Source organism: Rana temporaria, chromosome 2, assembly GCF_905171775.1.
Source record: "Rana temporaria chromosome 2, aRanTem1.1, whole genome shotgun sequence".
In the NCBI taxonomy this organism is placed as follows: Eukaryota; Metazoa; Chordata; class Amphibia; order Anura; family Ranidae; genus Rana; species Rana temporaria.
Window position 1 is genome coordinate 66,203,754 of NC_053490.1, and position 21,708 is coordinate 66,225,461.

Here is a 21,708-nt window from a genome sequence, read left to right on the forward strand (position 1 = left end):
CAAACCGGGAACAGTAAAGGAACTCAAATCTTTGCGTACGATAGTGTCCTTGCTAAAGCCCAATTACTCTGCTATCAGAGTCAGTCGCCGATCTCATGCAAGCATTTGTCACACTCACTCAATATTGTTGGGGATTCTGCTTGTCGACGGCCGACCCAATTGTGGCTCATCCTCAGTCGTTTCCTTCCCAGCGCAAAAGCATTTGAACACATTTTCTGCTCACGGCTTCCGTCCCGTAAACATTTCAGGCATCTTCGTCGCTGGTTTCTCCAATTAGTATCAGAACTTGATGTTCACTCATTGCTCCATTGCACTTTGACCCTACCTCTCACACTGACTACGTTTGATTGCCCGCAGAGGTTTACCCTGGCGGTCACATGTACTCTACGCTAGGCTTCACTTCTAGATGTGTCTCTGGATAGCCATGTGCACCTGGCCCATGTTGCCTTTGAGACATCAGACCATTTACCAAATTTTTAGACAAACCTTGTATAGTATCATTTACAGATAGCAGAGGGTGCATGGTAAAACAGTTTGTATAAGCCTCTATGTGTTCTGATAAACAATAGGAGGAGACACAACGTAACTTGATAATGACAGTACAGGTGGTCATTTTTAATATTATGGTGACACTCAAAGGTTATGGTGCTCTACAACTGAACAAAGTTTGGGAAACACTTGATTTATGCATATATTATCCACTTTAAAAAGCAGAGTAATACTCCTGAGTAATATGATACGTACCTGTACAGTAATGTTTTTGAAAGTTTTACGAAAATATCCTAAAATAAATGAAGATGCAAATACCAAAATGAGTTACACAAATAGGAAATACACTCAAATAACAAACATAGCCACAATAAAATAGAGGGAAGGAAGTAGCAAAAATTCCAATAGTTACAAGACAATAAATAGAAAGTCATCAGTTTTTAACCTTCATAAGATGAAAGCTTGACTGTCAATATGCACCCCGGACAAGTTATATTTTGGCAGCTTAATCATAAGTAAACATCCAACCTCTATTTTAAGTCCATGGCACACTTAAAGTATAACTAACAAAGGCAAAAAAAATTCTAACAATAAAAATTTGAGAGCTGGTTTTTAAACTTTCCGACAACAAAATCCGTTCTCATAAATTACGATTGCGTGTGGACAAGTACGAGACGGAATCGCTCGGTCTGGTAAAACTAGCGTTCGTAATGGAGATAGCACATTCGTCACGCTGTTACTGACTGAAAAGCACAAGGCTGAAAAGCGCAAATCAACTCTCACCAAACTTCTACTAACACGACTGGTATTGAACTTCCCTTTAATAGTGCCATCGTATGTCTTGTACGTCACCACGTTCTTGGTGTTTCGGAATTTCCGACAACATTTGTGCCACCGTGTGTATGCAACACAAGTTTGAGCCAACATCCAGTGGAAAAAAATCCACTGTTTTGTTGTCGGAATTTCCAATCGTCTGTACCCGGCATTAGGGAGATCCGCAGTATCTATTTACTGTTATCACCAAAAGGGAAAGAAAATCCCAAGTTTTGGGTTATAACCAGAGCACAAACAGAGGGGAAATCTTTCAGTCGGGGGCACTAGTTCTGATGACGCCCACTTTGGAGGTTTTCCTCTCACTTCCTGATTTGGCGCTGGGCAGGAAGTTAGGGGAAATCCTGCAATAGGATACAGATTGCAAAAAAATAAAAAATAAAGCTGACATGGGTTACTCTTATGGTGGTGGACATGGGTTTTGCCTTTGATTCTACTTTAAAGTGTATGTAGAGTAAAAAAAATGCACCCAAAGTAGAGTTCCACTCGTTTGTAAGTTTCATAAAAGTCAGCAGCTACAAAAAGTGTAGCTGTTGACTATTAATAAACAGACACTCACTTGTCCCATGGTCCAGCAAAGCGGATGCCTGAAGCCTCGCGCCTCTCCACCCCCCCGCCTCTCTGTGGCACCAGCATTGCAAGTGTGGGCACCCGGCTGTGACAGCTTGCGGCTTCATAGCCGGGTGCGCACTGCCCATGCGCGAGTCGCGCTGAGCTCACTTAGTGACCAGGCAATCTTCTGGGACCTGTGACGTGTCCCAAAAGATTGCAGAGAGGGAGGGGGAGAGGAGTCGTCTAGGCATTTCCCAATATGTTTCTCCCTTTAAATGCTACAAGTACAAAAAAAACTGTTAATCTGACAGAAAGCTCCTAACTTCCATGTTCACTCTGTCTCTGCTGCACTGAAAATCCAAAACAGGGTTATCGGTTTTTCCCTCTCATCTACGGAACACCTCCACCTTACGTTATGGTGTATGGGTCGGGTCAGGTTGGTCGGTTGGCCGGCTGGTACACTTACCCCATCCATAGCGGGCAATCATGGGTGGCTTCCCCTGCTCTCCTCCGCGGGCATCACAAGCAGTTTCGCCTTCCCCTGCTCGACGGCTTCTGTCTCCTCCTTGGCAGGAAATCAGAACGCTTCTCCTTTCGGCCAATTGGGAAACGCGTCTCAGACCCGCGCTTCCTGATTGGTGGAGAGGTGAATCAGTGTAGGAATAGGGAATATTCATTTGCTATACTCACACACCTGAGTGGGCTCGTAGCGCAGTGCTCTGTGCCCGGAGCTCACCCTATTTTGAAGTCTCGCTCTAATCGGTGCTTCAAAAAAACACCCACCCCACATTGGAATCAATGGTATGGCGTCCTGAAAGGGCGGAAGCATGGATAGGGGGTGCCAATGGGAAGGGGAGGCAGCAGTGATGGATAGGGGAGGCAGTCCCTGTGCACTCTTAATGGATGGGCAGCCCCTGCTGATAACACTGTTGGCATTTCAGGGCAGTAGAGGTCTTGTGTGTTGTGTGTCTGATTAGTTTGTGCTTATTACAGTAATTTAGGAGCACACTGAAATTCTGACAGATTAATGGAAATTTTTCAGTAGTTTTTCAGACAAATCTTTTTTTATATTTTGTCCAGATCTAAACTCTAAGCTGTAGACTTGTATACAAGATAGGACACATAACCTACCTCTCTTCAGTTGATCTGAAAATGTTTTTATTTGCAGTTGACTGGGATGACCAGTTGCATTCTGTGAAGTTTTTCCAATCAACAAATCAGTTCCAGTAGTAAGGGCTGAGAGATGAGCTACTGATTGACCTTGTCTCTTGAGGACTGTTGTTGTCAGGTCTGCAGGAGCATCCGATTCATGAGAATTTACAGTGTGCACCAAAGCTTTTGTGGTAAGGACTTTTCTTGTGGACTGTTCACCTGAGGACTGGCTAAAACCTGGGGATAGCCTACACTGCTCCTCTGACGATTCGCTGGTAAATTGAGGGTTCATAGGTTGCACATTTGATGTCTTGCTAACACTTGGAGAGTTCAGAGGCTCCTGATCTGACAGTATGTCAGTATTAGCACGGCCTAAAGTTAAGCTAGGGGCATGCCTAGAAAAATGTTGTTCTTCATGTTTCTTCACTGTTTTTCCTAAGTTTGCCAGCCCTAGATCCTTATTTTTGGTATGTTTATTATGCTGCTCACTTGATATGTTATTATTTGGAGACTTCATAAGCGGCTGTTTATTTGATGCCTTGTTTCTACTGCTGGAGTTCAAAGGCTGGTCAACTAAAGGTTCCGTGGGACTATGATAGACTGCACTAGTGGACACTAATTTATCTTTGCCATTACATATGTCCATAGGTTGGGCTCTTGTACTGTTTTCATCAGCAGCCGAATCTGCAGATGTCAACATTTCACCATGAATGGAAGATAATGAACCACTGCCATTAGCAACATTTGCTGGATTGAATGTAGTACCTTGCAGACTATCTGGATTTTTTACTTTGCTTGTATTGTTAATAAATTGTCCAGATGGAGAACTTATTACTCCAGGAGAATGTCTAGGAAGATGTGACAATGCTTTTATATGCAGTGGACTGGCATTACAAGCTGCATTCTGTACCTCTGTTGCTTTACCACCTTTGATACCAGCAGATATTGGTGGGACTTTTCTGGCAGTATGTGCTCCTTTGATCAGTAATTCTTTTAGAAGACAGGCCTTCTTTGCTCTAGGGGAGCTGGCTGACACTCCTGTGCATTTATTACTGGCAAGGGAAGAGCATGAAGGCTGCTCAATCAACAGCTCAGTTCCAGTTGTAATGGCTGAGAGATTAGCTATAGATTGACTTTGTCTCTTATGGATCGTTTCTGTCTGGTCTACAGGAACACTTGAATTGTGAGAGTTTACATTGCACGCCAAAGCTATGTTTGTACTGTTAGTAAACTGCCGAGATGGAGAATTTGTTACTACAGGAGATTGTCTAGGAAGTTGTGAAACACTTGTGGCATTGTGTACAGGAGTGGAGCTGGCAATCTGGCCTGGGGTCCATGTTGACACTGAAGACTCTAATGCAGCAAATTTCTGATTATTTTTATTTGAACATGCCTTTGTACCAGTATGTTGATCCTGTAAACAATATAAGTGTAGGTTATAATCTCACATAAAAACACCTTTTTCACCTTTTTTGACAGGGAACTACAGTATACCTCCTAACTTTCTAAGATGGGAAAAAGAGGCATCCATTAGCAAAAAGTGTGTAGGCAAAGGACACAACCCTGCCACACCCACATTAAATGGAAAATTAATACACAATAATGATTGGTTAAAGTGTTTTTTTACCACTACTATTCCTGTAGCTGGCTTCTGAAATTTGCAAATGCAACAATTTGAAATGTGCCAAAATGTTTAGCACTGTAAGGCCCCTTTCAGACGTCCGCTCCGTCTGTCCGTTCATTACAATCCGTTAACGGACTTGTAATGAATCCCTATGGGGACGCTTCCGTTAGCGGATGGAGCATCCGCTAGCGTCCGCGTCAGTCGGGTTCCGCTTTTCCGAACGGAAGAAACCCTATTTTTCTTCCGTTCGGCGGAACGGACCGGATGCAGACGGACAGACGGACCGTCTGCATCCGGTCCCCCATAGGGGAGAGCGGAGCAGAGACAGGGCGGTCCCTGCACTGTGTGCGGGGACCGCCCTATCCGCCGACAGCTCAGCGGGGATCCCCGCTGAGCTTTGGGGGACACACGGAGCGGACCGAGAAACGGTCCGCTCCGTGTGAAAGAGCCCTAAATCACATTCTGAGAGATTAAGGCCCCTTTCAAACGTGAGGACCGATTTGGTCCACCTGTCAAGTTTTTCAGGTGGATCCGATGGGACCCTTTATTGTCCTCTATGGAGCAGATTTAAACAGACGTGTCCGTTTAACCAGCCAATATGCACTCCAATCTGCTAAAAACAGGCAGATCCGTTCCCCATCCGTCTCGCAGATAGAATTGGATGCCAGTCAGGTTTAGACAGACAGGAGGTTAGTTTAAAACCAACTGCCCATAGAAGGAGAGCGGGACAGATTCCCCACTGAGCTGGCGGAGTCCACCCCGTGAGAAATGGGCCAAATCGTGAGTTGTAGTTTTTATACCCAGTGGGTAAAATAAGTATTAAAGACGTCATGATTTTTTTTTAGGTAAATGTATTTCTAAAGGTGCCATTGACATGAAAATTTCATCACATGTCGATAACACCCTATGCAATCCATACATACAAAGAAACCAAGACAAATACGTTCAGAAAATAAATCATATGTAATAAAATGGAATGACACAGGGAAAAAGTATTGAAAAGATGAAATACACTTAGGCCGCGTACACACGATCGGACAAAACCGATGAAAACGGACTGAAGTTCAGTTTCATCGGTCCAAACCGATCGTGTGTGGGCCCCATCGGTCAGTTGTCCTTCGGTCCAAAAAAAGAGAACTTGCTTTAAAATTGAACCAATGGACGCCTAACCGATAGGTCAAAACCGATGGTTAGTACGCAAAAGCATCGGTTAAAAACCCGCGCATGCTCAGAATCAAGTCGACGCATGCTTGGAAGCATTGAACTTCATTTTTCTCAGCACGTCGTTGTGTTTTACGTCACCGCGTTGGACTCGATCGTTTTTTTAACTGATGGTGTGTAGGCACATCAGACCATCAGTCAGCTTCATCGGTTAACCGATGAAAACGGTCCTTCGGACTGTTCTCGTCGGATGGACTGATCGTGTGTACGCGGCCTTACCGGACTCCGTGGACCCACAATCACACCTTACGACGGTGGGTCAACAATGCGTGTTGGGCCGATTGCCCTATCTGGTCGCTGCCGCGGTCCGGAACCTTGCTTGCGCTGGACGTAATTCACCTCAAAGTGCGTCTGAATAGGACTGCTGCCAGATACGGAACTCCGATCCAAATTCCAATGGGTATATTCAGCTATACTTAAAATGAATAAACTCCAAACAGGGAAAAAAGGAGAAAAAAACTCCTCATAGTGTAAAAATGTTTAAAAAAAATTAAAACGCATTGTTGACCCACCGCTGTAAGGTGTGATTGTGGCTCCATGGAGTCCGGTAAGGGTATTTTTCATCTTTTCTGAAGTTCCTGGGATTGCACTTTTGAGGGGAACCTTCCATGCTGACCTCACGGGGATTGTTTCATTATCGCTTTTCACAGTGTATGGACACTTAAGAGCCAGATTCACAAAGAGATACGACGGTGTATCTCCTGATACACAGTCGTATCTCTGAGTTAGGCCGGTCGTATCTATGCGACTGATTCATAGAATCAGTTACGCATGGATATGCTTAAGATCCGACAGGTGTAACTGTGTTACACCGTCGGATCTTAAATGCAATTTAAAAATGGCCGCTGGGGGCGTTCTCGCTGATTTACGCTGAGAAATATGTAAATCAGCGAGATACGCCAATTCACGAACATACGCGGGCCCGACGCAGTGTTGTTACGACGTTTACGTAAGCGTATTCCCGGAGTATACTTACCTCTGCTGCTATGAGGCGCAGCCAATGTTAAGTATAGCCGTCGTTCCCGCGTCAATTTTTTTTTACGTCGTTTGCGTACGCCGATTCTCAAACGCGCTCGTCGCAAGTTATGCTCACGCCGAAACCAATGACGTCCTAGCGACGTCATTGGGAGCAATGCACGCCGGGAAAATTCGCAGATGCCGCATGCGCATTTAAATCGGCACGGGGACGCGCCTGATTTAAATAGTACACTCCCCCCACCTGCGTAATTTGAATTCCGCCGGGGAATTTACAATCCGCCGCCGCAAGTTTGGAGGTAAGTGTTTTGTGAATTACCCACTTGCCTCTCAAACTTGCGGCGGCAGATCTTAAATCACATCTAAAGATCCGCTGATCTATGTGAATCTAGCCCTTAGTATTAGTTTGATGTGGACTGATCGTCTTGAGTTTACCCTTGAGCTTCTCAGAACTACTCATCATTTCACTGTTTATGAATACTTATTTACAATTTTCTTTATTTAGAGGGGAGTCCTTGCTTTGGACACTTTCCCTATTATTTCACAGTGTGTGTCATAGATATTAAGATTTAGCATTTTTAGGGTGTTATCCCCTCTTCTTTGACACAACATTTTTCACTCGCCTTGGGGGCGGGCTCTGTACTGGCGCTGCACTTACCAAAATTCCACTTGTTTTATACTCATTGGGCATCCTACTATTAGTTAAAGTTCAGTTCCGAGAGTAGCGGGACGAAACATGTAAACTCGTGGGGTACAGGGACCCCCTTATACATGTCTAAACCTTGCTACCTTTCCCTTTGTTAGCTCGGTGACATTTGCACCTTGAGCTTTGATGCAGCCATTTGAAGGATATCCTATGGAGACATGAACAACACATAGTGACTACAACTGCCATGCTCTGCATTGAGCTACTTTTTGAACTGGAGACTGAAGATTTATTATCCTATTCTGGACATTGGCACTACCAACTATCACTAGAGACACTGGACATCTATCATTGTCCTTCACTGGATATAAGATCCTACTATCACCTCACGGGACAAGCACTTTTATAATGAGCAGCACTTCAGGTACTATGGAGATATACGAATGGATGGTTTGGCTGCAGACCCCTTGAGCAAACGTGTGATTATAGACTGGATGGTATAGCTACGATCTCGAGCTATCATTTGACAGCAAACAGTGAGTAAATCTTGTGTTACACTGTTGTGAAACATCGCTGCTAATACTGTCACTTACAACCATCATACCATTTGTCTAATCACTAATTGCCTATCCAAACCTGTAAGCTGCAAAAGCAACACAAGGAAACACTTCAAGGACATGCTTGCCTAAGCAACCCAATGGACTATATCCACACTTTATGGGAATCAGTTCAGATATCTATCAGTGGTAACATTGTTGCATTCTCATTTAAGCGGTTGTAAACCTAAAATTGCAACTTTCTATTTCTACAGGCATTCTAATAGCACAAATTCGTCTCTGTCTTTTTTTTTCCCCTACCTGCTTCCTTCTCCTGATATCGCCGATATCCCGAATGGTGACGTCACTCCGCGCATGCGCCGTTCGTTCGTTAATCTGGCCAGCCGAGACCCTGCCGGTCACTAGCTCTGTTTATGTCGGGGCTGCGTCATTTCCTGCTGTTGACGTCAGCCCCGACATCGCGCGATGTTTTTCATTGTTATTTCCTCCCTCCCCCTCCCCAAGAGGCTCATGGTTGTTTACCTTCATACCTTGTGACTCCTACGTCACAGGGTTTGAAGGAGGAAGAAGGCGCGCAAGACACAGCTTCTCTTCGTTTCCATAGTAACCGGAAACGAAGAAGAGGCTTGAATATTTGCTGTAGTGCGCACGCGCGGGATTACAGCAAGCGTCATCAAGTGTGGGCGGAAGTTTTTACAGCAGCAGATGCGGAAGACCTAAAGAAGAATAGCGCTGGCATAGGACCAGGAAGCCCAGGGACAAAGGTACTGATTACACCGCAAATATAATAATTGAATTGATTGTATAAGGATCGTTGGATGCAGCGGGAAACTGTCTTTAGGAAAATGCTAATAATGAAATAAGTAGATGGGGGTTTACAACCGCTTTAAGTACTTCTCTGGTGAAATTGATTGTGAAGAAAAACTATAACTACAGTGCCTCTGCCATCTCTTCAATGTCTCCCTAATAACTTTCAATTAATGAAACCAGATTCACATGGAAGCTACATATGTTTTTAAACGGTGATCTCCATGAGAGACTTTCTCAGCTATTTCAGGCTCACGGTCCCTCTGGTTTTGTTAGTATTGATTACTTTGTTGGTCACTAGTCCTAGTGGAAGGGTATATTACCACTACCATTATACAGGATAATTTTTCATGTCCTTCCTTTGGTTTCCCTCTTTGCTGCGTTCCCTCACATAGATAGTGGTAACTTTTACCTGTCATTTCAGGAAACCACTGTCCTGTGTGGGAACTATTAGGGATATATTGTATTAGCAATTGGGCTTTTTTATGTGTGTGTGTGTGTGTGGGGGGGGGGGGGGGGGGTATCTGTATTTTTGTGAAGGGTGGGTGCGCTATTTATTTACTCTGACCCTCCTTCGGGAGGATCGAGTATTCCCTCATTCTAGTTACCAGTATATGCCGGTCTGTGGGGGGGTGTCCATTAGGGAATTATCTGGGTAGGTCCACCTATTTTTAGGGAACCTATTTTTTATGCCTGATACATGTGTGTTCTTTTTGATATATTCTTTCAATAAACTTGTAGTTAACTCTTTAGGGTGTGCAGCAGTCTGTCTCTTTTTTATTTTTTACTTTTGTTATAGAAACAGATGTCAACAGTAGTGGGCAACATGCTGGAGATCTACCCTCACGCCCTGCTTTGGGGTAATCCCCATTTGCCACATCTCCGACCCATGCCTGACCCTAATAAATGGATGAGATTTGTTCAAATTAAAATAAAACATATTATGCCAGCAGGGCAGCTGCTGTCATACAACATTCTGAAAACCACATTTCATCTACCTTCGTGGATGTTCTTACGATATTTATAGTTATGATGCGTGGTGTAAGCACAATTCCCAGAGGTCACAATAGTCAATTCCCACACTGTGGAACATTTTCTGACTTCTTGTAATGCTGAACGAATCCTCTCATCCCTCTGAGGATCTCATCTGGAGACACTGGTAAAAATACCCAACACAGTCTGACTACTGTCCTAAATGCTTGAGTGACACGGGGACATTTATACACGTAGTTTGGTTGTGCCCTCTGATCCAGGAGTTTTGGAGAGGGGTGGTTGATGAGATCAATACAGTGGGTGATTTGTCTATAGACCTGGACCCTAGGATACTCCTAGGAATATGTAACACTAGTCTACACAAACAGCTATTTGTTTTCTGTACAGCTTTTTATGCCAGGAAAACTGTTAAAAAAAAAAAGAAGTTAGCTGGCCATGCTAGGGACATTCAAATATTTACATATTCTTAAAGTGGACCTTCCCCAAATATATACTGGCAATGCTCTTTGTGGGTAATGTGTCAAAATATATATACAGTACATGAGTCAGTTTTTTCCCTACTACTTTACCACAATAGTACTATGTATAAACTGCTATGTACCTACCCCCTATGCTGCCATTTTCAAATGCTACATAATCAGTGGCCAGCTTTTTCCTCCTAGTTTCTTTTCTGGCCCACCGATAATGGCATGCCAGTTCTGGCATGTTGCACAAGATTTGGGGTGTCATTAAAAAATAACTCCTAATTTCAAAAAAGTTTTTTGTTTTTTATGGATAAGCATGGATTTTTGTGTCTGGGGGTAGAGGTCTGCTTTAACATGCAGAAAAAAGAGCTTTAAAACACTGACCTTTGTAACTGCGGGCACTGAGGAGAAATGTATCTTCATGAATCACAACAAAGATTCTAAAGTCTGGTAACAAATCATTTTTGAATGGTTTAAAAAGCCTGCTGCTTGTTTTCATTAAAAGGCTGTTAGGTGTCCGAGTCCCCACTGTCTGAGAAAGCAAGAGGAGATGAATTGCTGCACGGTGCCTGCAGCTACAAAGGTCAGTAAGGGCTTTTTTAAAACCTTAGTTATTGCTTGTTAAGAATATGTAAATATTTAATTGCACATAGCCTGAAGAACTGAACCAGTCTGACATTTTAACGTAAATACCAACTTGTACTTTAATGCACACACAATGAAAGGATCACTATGTTTTCCAAAGGAAAAGTCAATACTCCTCTAGGAACAACAGAAGAAATGCTTTGGGAGAAGTGGGGCAGGGTTATAACGGTTGCCAGATCTTCACTGCTCTTTGGTAGCTTGATGGGTACTGCTAATACATTTCTGGCATTGTTGTAATAGTATGTAAGCTATGCTTTGTTCCACCCTTGACAATCATTCAATACTTATATGCCCACTACACAACAAGCAACATTCTGTAGGATTGTTTAGAGAAATCACTGAGGACAATAACAACCAATCAGCTGGCTAGTGTGATATATACCTTAGGAATGTCTTCCACAGTCTCATTGGAAGCATCTTTTATTTGCTCAACCTGTAAATAAATATTTAAAAAAAATAATCATACATTAGGTTATAATCCAACTTTTAGACTGATTATTAAAAAAACAAAAACATTAAAAGGTAATATTTATTCGAGTATGTTAGTCAATTGCAATTCTAAAGACCTATCACAGAGTCCTCCATCACGGATTTTCCGCCCACTATACAGTCATCCTATTTTAGCTCCCCAGTCGCAAAGTCTCACCATCACAGAGCCCCCAATTACACACTGTCCCCATCACAGAGTTCCCTAATTACAAAATCCCTTTTCACGTCAGAGCCCTACATTTTGGCTGCAGCAGTGTTGTAGAGGGCAGGAGGTGGAACAAGTCAGGAGGAGATGGGCTTTTCTCCTCTCTTGAATGCTGGGGGTGACCCTGCATGCCTTGTGCCCTGGATCAGTATCATGCATGACCATGGTGTTAGTGAGCCTCAACAAATAGCAACAAATGATGCCGTGCATCCTGCCCAAGAGCATAATTGCTTGTTATGGTGCTGGCAGTCGGCCTGTCCACACCATGGCAACTCATGACACTCATGATCCAGGGCAAACTGGGTTCTGTGATCATAGCAACCCATTCAACTTTAATAGGACGTACATGTAAATGCAGGAGTAATGTCACAAGTCTATGTGATGTTATTACTTGAGTTGTAAACAACGTGAGAGGCCGCAGCTGTCACAGGAGGCAAGTAAGGGCTAGGGAGGGGAGCTGGGGGATTTTATAAAATTCCTGAACTTTTTCTTTGAACCTTTATAAACTGAGAATCATGTAGGGAAAGTGCAAACAATACATCTGGGTTGCATGATGTGTTCAATGCTTTTAAGACTTGCATGCATGTGCCTGTACAGTCTTACCACTAGTCCATATTAAAGTGGATGTAAACCCCAAAAAAATATTATAATTTTTTTGATGTCACAATGTAGAGAATAAGATTTCCTATCATCTGTGCCCAGTCTTGCCACACAGAGTTAAACCAGCGCTAAGCAATCCTCTTTTTGTTGTTCAGTGAAATAAAACAGACTCCCAGATAAAGACCAAAGACTTGCTTGAGTGACAGGTTATTTACATATCTCGTGCACTAGCTTGCAGACATGCACAGCTTCTGTAAAGTGCACAATTCACATCCCCCTCCCCTCTCCTCCTCTTCTCTCCGGTCCAGCTCTCCCAGGATTGGCTGTCTTTCCTGTGTTTTGATTAAATGTTTTCAAAATATGGGGTGATCCACAGTTCAGTGTAAACAGCCATCAGAATATACATAGACAAGAAGCTGTGCATGTCTGCAAGCTAGTGCACGAGATATGTAAATAACCTGTCACTCAAGCAAGGACTTTGGTCTTTATCTGGAAGTCTGTTTTATTTCACTGAACAATAAAAAGAGGATTGCTCAGCGCTAGATTAACTCTGTGTGGCAAGACTGGGCACAGATGATAGGAAATCATATTCTCTACAATGTGACATCAAAAAAAAAATTGGGGTTTACATCCACTTTAATGGTGCATTTTGATGGAAAAAATACCAATTATGCGGCAAGCAGTATTTTTAACACCAAATCCAAATTAAGACAAAGATCAATGCTTCTTCCTTTACCGTTTTAGAAAAGTAAACTGTGTCAATAAAAATAAGGACTTACATCACAGTCATTATGTGTGGAGATGTCCAATGAACCTGAAATGAGATCCAAACAAGGTTTTCTTTGTATTGTTTTTGGGGAAACATAACTTAATTCCAGAGCTCTCCCTACACAGGCTTAGTATTTTACATACTGTATGGAACGCCTCCTAGTAGGTTGCTAGTAGATTTACACTAGGTAACATTCGTTTTTGGCTCTTCTTTTGGCTATTCTGGGTCCTGCTGGTTGCAGGCTCAACTACATCCCCAATTTTCTGGTAGGTTCTAGAATACAGTGCGTTGGAAGAGGCAGAACCTGGGCTGAATATTCATACAGCCTCAGCCAATCTCTGGTCAGGGGGATGACCAGCAGGGGACTGATGTGTGTATAAATAGTCTGGGGAACTAGATCACAGTTCAGGGAGAGCTGGGGGGGGGGGGGCGCTGTGTCTACAGCTGCGGAGAACAGTTTAGAGAAAGTCTACTGAGGGTCTGGCTGATACTGGAAGGAGGCATCCTACTATACAGGGTCTGGCTGGTACTGGAAGGAGGCATCCATGTACACAGAGACACAGTGAGTAGAGGCTTGAGCAAGAGAACCATAAAGACTGGTATCGCTTAACCCTGGGAGACTGTTCCAGAGTTGCTGGCTTAGGGCCACTTCCAAAGTGGGAACCCCTTAACCTGTATGTCCACAAACTCATATCACAAGAGGTCGACCCTGAGGAGCTTAGCCACTATCAGAGTGTGTCCTCTGTTACAGCTTGCACTATATTTGGATTATCCCAAGGCTTACTCTACACGCCAACCAAGTTTAACCAGCAATAAACTTTAAAAAAAAGACACTTGCTGCCTTATTGTGTTGAGAGACTGGGAAACCAGTCTGGGTGCCATGCACCCAACAGGAAACAGAACCTGGGACAAAACAGCGGGATCAGCTTGGGATCTGTGCTACACATAGGATGTATTTTGTTCAATTATACAGCTGGCTATCTCCTTTACTTACAGCTCAGCAGCTATAGAACTCAGGAGGCCAAGCATATTCCTCATTAATCAATGTCATTCTACACAATGAAGTATACTGTGATCTGATCTATGCTGCCTGTGTATTAGAGCCTACATTTGCTAAGGGGGAAAGGCTGTATGAAGGTCCTGTAGGAAATATAAATATCTATATATATATATATATATATACACACACACACACACACACATTTTGTCTACCATGGGCCTATATTATGAAATATAAACAGATTATCAAAAAGAAGAAAGATGTAGGTGGATATAGGCGAAGAAGATAAGTTAAATGAAAGCAAGTATTTTGTGTGTGAGGGTGTGCACAATTCCTGTCTGTCATTTGTGCATGATCCCAAGTACTCAAATCTAGCCTAACATGTTTTTGCAGATTTCACTGCCGGAGGCTAAACCAGCCCCCCACCGCCTACTTCATGGCATTATCAGTAAGAATGATCAGTTTGTTACAGCATATCATTCATCTTGGGGGAATTGACAAAAGTCTTAACAAAGCAAAGAGAATTAAAATCAAATTCTGATTTTGCTGCAGTTCTTGGTAATATGGCACCATCAGTCATAGGCTTTCAATCAACTTACAACTAGAGGTGTTTTGTTACTTTGTGTTTTCCGATTTTGGCTTCATACAACTTTTTAATTATGTTTACAATTTTGAAATGCTGCAAATTGATTCAGCACAACACATCTCTATCTACCACTTTATTGTTAGGGGCAGAAAGAGGCCAATATTTATGGCAAGGCAGAGCTTAGGAAACAATGGGTCGGATTCAGATACATTGCAGTATCTGTCGGCGCGGCGTAACGTATCGCCCTTAGTTAATTGCGCCCTTAGTTACGGCGGCGTAACGTATGTGTGTCGGCGTAAGCCCGCCTAATTCAAATGGGGATGATGTGGGAGTGTTTTATGTAAATTCACTGTGACCCCGCGTATTTGACGTATTTTACGAACGGCGCATGTGCCGTTCGTGAAAAAATCCCAGTGCGCATGCTCGAAATTACGCCGCAAGTCGTCATTGCTTTAGACGTGAACGTAACTTACGTACAGCCCTATTCGCGAACGACTTACGCAAACGACGTAAAAATTTCAAAACTCGACGCGGGAACGACGTCCATACTTAACTTTAGCTATGCCTCATATAGCAGGGGTAACTTTACGCCGAAAAAAGCCTAACGTAAACGACGTAAAAAAATACGTCGGCCGGACGTACGTTTCTGAACCTAATTAGCATATTCATTGTGTAACTATATGGAAGCGCCACCTAGCGGCCACCGTAAATATGCAGCCTAAGATACGACGGTGTAAGACACTTACGCTGGTCGGATCTTAGGTAAATCTATGCGTAACTGATTCTCTGAATCGCATAGATACGACGGCGTATCCGGAGATACATCGTCGTATCTCCTTTCTGAATCCAGGCCAATGTTTTCAATATGAAAGGTCAGAAATCATTAATTAGAAGTTAGTGGGTTGGAGGTCCAAGACCTAAGTGATAATCACACCTGTGGGTAACAGCCTAGACTTAAGTGTGCAGTATGAGTGTACACATATTTTTGCAGCCTTTTGTACATGAGAGGTGCATAAATGTGTTCAGTAGAGGACGTACAGTACATCAACTGGTGTAGGTCTCTAATCTGTTTAATAAAAAGAGGATAGTGCATTATAGAGGCGAGCCCGTGCCACTGTTGATCTTCCCAGTTTTGGTCAGGTTTTGCAGAAAATGAGCCAGGTGTGCACTGAACTTATGTTAGAGCTGGGATTAGAGGGGATGGGCCGCACCCTTCCGAGGGGGCCAGTCTGTGCAAGGGAGCGGTTAGGAGCGTGTTGCTCCGTACTGCCCACGCTGGGACAGTGAAAGGCAGAAACTGTGAGGATGTAGCAGCGGGGAGCTGCAGGAGAAACAGTAAGAACTGACAAGGTAAGCTTTACCTTGCCAGTTCTTACCGTTTCTCATGCAGTTCCCCGATTTAGTGCACAAGCTCTGGGTTTGACGGTCTGGAGGACCAAGGCAGGAGGCAAACGCAGATATACTGCAGAGAAGAGCCATGAGGTGGAGTACTGTTTGTTTGTCACATGGATGATGAGAACCCTTGCGAGGGAAACTATTCTGATGTTTTCTTTTTCAATAAAAGTTGGCAGAAAATGCCCTAAAAACAGACTTTGTGGAGTGGACTCACTGTTTGGCACTGCCAATGAGCTAAAATACCCCAAATCAACACATCATATATTGTTCCAGTGTTTAAAGAAGAACTTAATTCCTGAAAGAAAGTTAGTTCCATTTAAACAACCCTCACCAAAAAGAATTGATTGTTTTATTTGTGAGTTTAGCTCTTTTTTTTTCTGTCGCTTCCATTTTTGCCTAGGCCAGAATGAGGTGTCCCTAATCTTGAAGCCTCCTGGGATACTTTTACCACATCTTCCAGGAGGCTGTAGGATTGGGCACACATAGCAGCCAAGGACCAGGCCAGAGGGCAGGGGAATCATCAGTAGCTGGCTGTCTGACCCAGAAGAGGCAAGAAGAGACCAAGATGGTGGTGCTGGACCCGTTGTATGTCACCTGATCACAGCTGGTTAAGGCTGGATTTGCTGTGCGAGTGAGTATTTGAAGAGAATGCAGCACTACAGACAAGAAAAAAAAAAACATTGGGGTAGCTGAGTACCACTTTAAAGTGGATGTAAATCCCATTCATAAAATCTGACCTGCGCACATACAGTGAGGAAAATAAGTATTTGAACACCCTGCTATTTTGCAAGTTCTCCCACTTGGAAATCATGGAGGGGTCTGAAATTGTCATCGTAGGTGCATGTCCACTGTGAGAGACATAATCAAATATTTTTTTTCCAGAAATCACAATTTATGATTTTTTAACGATTTATTTGTATGATACAGCTGCAAATAAGTATTTGAACATCTGTCTATCAGCTAGAATTCTGACCCTCAAAGACCTGTTAGTCTGCCTTTAAAATGTCCACCTCCACTCCATTTATTATCCTAAATTAGATGCACCTGTTTGAGGTCATTAGCTGCATAAAGACACCTGTCCACCCCATACAATCAGTAAGAATCCAACTACGAACATGGCCAAGACCAAAGAGCTGTCCAAAGACACTAGAGACAAAATTGTACACCTCCACAAGGCTGGAAAGGGCTACGGGGAAATTGCCAAGCAGCTTGGTGAAAAAAGGTCCACTGTTGGAGCAATCATTAGAAAATGGAAGAAGCTAAACATGACTGTCAATCTCCCTCGGACTGGGGCTCCATGCAAAATCTCACCTCGTGGGGTCTCAATGATCCTAAGAAAGGTGAGAAATCAGCCCAGGACTACACGGGAGGAGCTGGTCAATGACCTGAAAAGAGCTGGGACCACCGTTTCCAAGGTTACTGTTTGTAATACACTAAGACATCATGGTTTGAAATCATGCATGGCACGGAAGGTTCCCCTGCTTAAACCAGCACATGTCAAGGCCCGTCTAAAGTTTGCCAATGACCATTTGGATGATCCAGAGGAGTCATGGAAGAAAGTCATGTGGTCAGATGAGACCAAAATAGAACTTTTTGGTCATAATTCCACTAACCGTGTTTGGAGGAAGAAGAATGATGAGTACCATCCCAAGAACACCACCCCTACTGTGAAGCATGGGAGTGGTAGCATCATGCTTTGGGGGTGTTTTTCTGCACATGGGACAGGGCGACTGCACTGTATTAAGGAGAGGATGACCGGGGCCATGTATTGCGAGATTTTGGGCAACAACCTCCTTCCCTCAGTTAGAGCTTTGAAGATGGGTTGAGGCTGGGTCTTCCAACATGACAATGACCCGAAGCACACAGCCAGGATAACCAAGGAGTGGCTCTGTAAGAAGCATATCAAGGTTCTGGCGTGGCCTAGCCAGTCTCCAAACCTAAACCCAATAGAGAATCTTTGGAGGGAGCTCAAACTCCGTGTTTCTCAGCGACAGCCCAGAAACCTGACTGATCTAGAGAAGATCTGTGTGGAGGAGTGGGCCAAAATCCCTCCTCCAGTGTGTGCAAACCTGGTGAAAAACTACAAGAAACGTTTGACCTCTGTAATTGCAAACAAAGGCTACTGTACCAAATATTAACATTGTTTTTCTCAGGTGTTCAAATACTTATTTGCAGCTGTATCATACAAATAAATAGTTAAAAAGAAATCATACATTGTGATTTCTGGAATTTTTTTTTTTATTATGTCTCTCACAGTGAACATGCACCTACGATAACAATTTCAGACCCCTCCATTATTTCCAAGTGGGAGAACTTGCAAAATAGCAGGGTGTTCAAATACTTATTTTCATCACTGTATATATCTGTAGTGTTTACTTATCTCTCTCCAAAGCCCTAAGTGACGTTCTGCTCCGTTCCTCTGTTATCAGCAAGATAAAAGCTGCTAGAAATTTGTTTCGGGGAGGGAACTTAGAAATAGATTAGCAGAGAGCTTGTCTATTCAAAGTACAGTGCTGTAAGTTTCTTTGTTCCTCTGCCTATGTGGAGGGAGGGGGGGGTGCCTTTCCTCCAATCAGCTCTCACACAGTATATGTCCAGACTCCCCCCCCCCCCCCCCACTGCTGAAACAGGAAGAAAAAATTCTAACACGAAGTGCACTCTCTAAAGAATGTAGAAAGCTGAAGCAGATATACATGTAAAACTTATGTAGGGAGATTTGTTTGATCTCTGTGTCTCATCTGAGACTGTTCACTTCACTGGGTATATGTGAGGGTTTACATCCACTTTAGGGTAAACCTTTTTCAGGCAGAAACATGGTGGTCACCATTGCTAACCTCGTTCCAAAAATGCCTAGCTATTATGGCATAAGAATTGTTTTGTGGACTATATTATATTTAAAATTGTGTACTGCTTTTTTTTCTTTTTAAAGATTTTAATATAAACAATCAATGAAATAAAAAAATGTATGTGCTTACCCCCAACTTCATCATACAATTGAGAGTAGGCAGCCCTTTCCTCGGGTGGCATAGTCAACAGAGCCGTTTCAAGCTTTCATTATAAAGAAAGAAACATCAGAACATAATTTACAGTTTAGTTTTAAAAAGACACACTTCATGCCTGATGGTTGAACTATTACCTTTTTTAACTAGCCTGTGCAAGGATATCATGTTTTGGGAAATGTTGGTAAACCGTATATATATTGAATATAGTGAATAGAAGATATTTTTGCAAACCCAGAGCTGCAAGTTACTTTTGTATCCACAATTCTTTAAGTTCTATGGTCTGTAGCGTTTTGTGATCAATTCAAGCAGTGGGCCCCAATGAGCTAGGGCCCTTTCACATGGGCATTCCAATCAGGTCCACCAGTCAGTCTTTCAGGCGGACTTGACTGGAAGCTCCATGGAACCCTACGGGTAGGCGGATGTAAAAGGCCTTGTGCCCTTTAACACCCACCTCTGATTCAGGTCTGGAAAAAAACAGAAACGGACTGTGTCCTTTTCCATTTTTGTGGACTTCAACATGACAGATCGGAAGTAGTCTTATGTATACAGACAGTGGAGTTGCTCATGGAGGCGTCACAAGCCCTCTAGGAAAAAACTGAATGGGCAAGAATGTCATAAAAATGACATCCACCCCGTTCAGCTCTGATTCAGCAGGGTATCAGCTCATGGATCCATTGCTGATTGGAGCAGACTCTGCTCCACGTGAAAGGAGCCTTTGGCCCCTTTCACATGTGCGGACCGTATGTCCGCATTTTCATCCATCCGTTTGCGGATGAAAAAGGGACATACATTGGTCCCTATGTGCTTGCGGGTGTCAGCGGATGAACATCCGCTGACACCCGTAATCACCCGCCTCCGCAAAGATCCGATTTTGCGGACGGAAGAAAATCCTATCTTTTCTTCCGTCTGCGGATCAGATGAACAGGGACACACGGTCCGTGTTCATCCGATTCCCCCATAGGGGAGAGCGGAGAAAAGACAGGGCGGTCCCTGCACAGTGTGCGGGGACCGCCCTGTCAGCCGACGGCTCAGCGGGGATTTTACGGAGCGATCCCCGCTGAGCTGACGGACACACGGAGGCGAATCATTACTAATCTGCCCCGTGTGAAAGGGCCCTTATGGCTGATAGTAGAGTCCAAGCACTCTTGCACCTCAAACATCACTGGTAGATCTCTCATATATATCACGGCCTGCTCTACAGACTTCTACAAATCCATTGTTATAATGATCATCTTATTTGCCCTCCTAAGCCGACCATACATGGATCAAAATTCAGCCAGTTGAAGTTCAACTGATTGACTTCTGTTCAACAGCCCGGTTGGAACATTTCCTTTCAATCAGCAACACTGACTATAAGAAGCAGCACTGATCAGTGTATACCCGCTGGCTGAATATATATATATATATATATATATATATATATATATATATATATATATATATATATATATATATATATATATAAAAAGACTAATTTATTGACTGCTTTATACAAAAGTTTCCATTGCTTTGTCATCTCAGACAAAATGTCTGGAAAAGTTTAAATCCTAAAAATGACAGTAGCTGACCAGTAGGGAGAATATATAAGGTTACAAAGAGTGCAGTAAGCAAATTATCATACCTCTGCATTATTTCTTTTGCGTTTGCGCTTCTTATTTTTTTTGGGAAAACCACCTATAAAAATGTATTTGTATTTAAAGAGTTGAACTGTAAGCAAGAATGAATAAACACCAGTAAAAGCAGTTAATTATTGAAAAAAAAAATGTTATCTGCTTAAATGTTGCCTTCACTGCCCCCACCCCAAATTAAATTGCTAAGGACTTTTTTTTTTTTTTTTTTTTATAAATAAAACCTTCTGTTATTACATAGCTTATTTTAGACCCACTAATGTCATCACTTCTCTATTCAATGAAGGCAATTCATGGTTGGTGGGGGTAAGGGGGGGGGGGGGGGGAGCATGGTGCTGTATCATACCTTTACGAACACATAACAACAAAACTCCTGATGAGAACCCTCTGCCAAGATGCAAGCAGTGGGTTGGCTCTTGGGAGGAGTTATACAAATATCAAAATGCCTTGATGGGTAGATGTCAGTCTGGAGAGGTGAACATTCCCAGGCAGATTGTATTTGCAGGCAGACTGCCCTTGGTAATGACCACATGTAAAGCTAAGCCTGAAATTCAATGAATGAAATGGACAGTAAAGGGATAGTATTTGGTAATTGGTTTGCATATTTAGCTGTTTGCCTAGAGTTCAAAGAATAATGAGGAAGCAAATTTAGCAATATATTTTATGTGACCAATTGTAAATGATTAACATTAGGGCCGAAAGAACTAATCGATTAATCGACAACTAATCGATTATGAAATTAATCGATTACAATTTTCATAATCGATTAATCGGGCAGTAACATAATAGGGTTAAAAAAAAAAAAAAATAGCCCTGTATAGTACAAAAAAGCAAATCGCTACTGTAAATATTACTTTCATTGTCCCACAGTAAAAAAAAATGCACCCCTTACAGTAGCGATTATTTGCTCTTTTTGTACTGTACCCCATTATGTTACTAAACATCTCAGGCCTGGGTTCACACCTCTGTTTTTTTGTGCTTTTTGCAGAAACACACTACAGTTCATTTACATGGTTTCCTATGGGACACGTTCACATCCAGGATTTTTTTTCAGCTGCTGCGGATTTGGAAAGGACAA

The 21,708-nt window shown here is 42.9% G+C and overlaps 1 protein-coding gene across 6 annotated transcripts in view; it reads right to left on the reverse strand.

Moving 5' to 3' along the window:
* LOC120929096 overlaps positions 1-21,708 on the reverse strand; it is a 197,712-nt gene that overhangs the window by 61,904 nt on the left and 114,100 nt on the right. For 5 of the 6 annotated variants that reach the window (XM_040340307.1, XM_040340308.1, XM_040340306.1 and 2 more), the window contains 6 exons: positions 20,624-20,676; positions 18,976-19,048; positions 13,030-13,064; positions 11,339-11,389; positions 3,004-4,438; positions 745-782 (listed from right to left, as the gene is read on the reverse strand). In XM_040340307.1, the coding sequence (XP_040196241.1) occupies positions 745-782; positions 3,004-4,438; positions 11,339-11,389; positions 13,030-13,064; positions 18,976-19,048; positions 20,624-20,676 (1,685 nt within the window). The remainder of the gene's footprint in view (positions 1-744; positions 783-3,003; positions 4,439-11,338; positions 11,390-13,029; positions 13,065-18,975; positions 19,049-20,623; positions 20,677-21,708) is intronic. The other variant, XM_040340309.1, reaches the window with a different exon arrangement.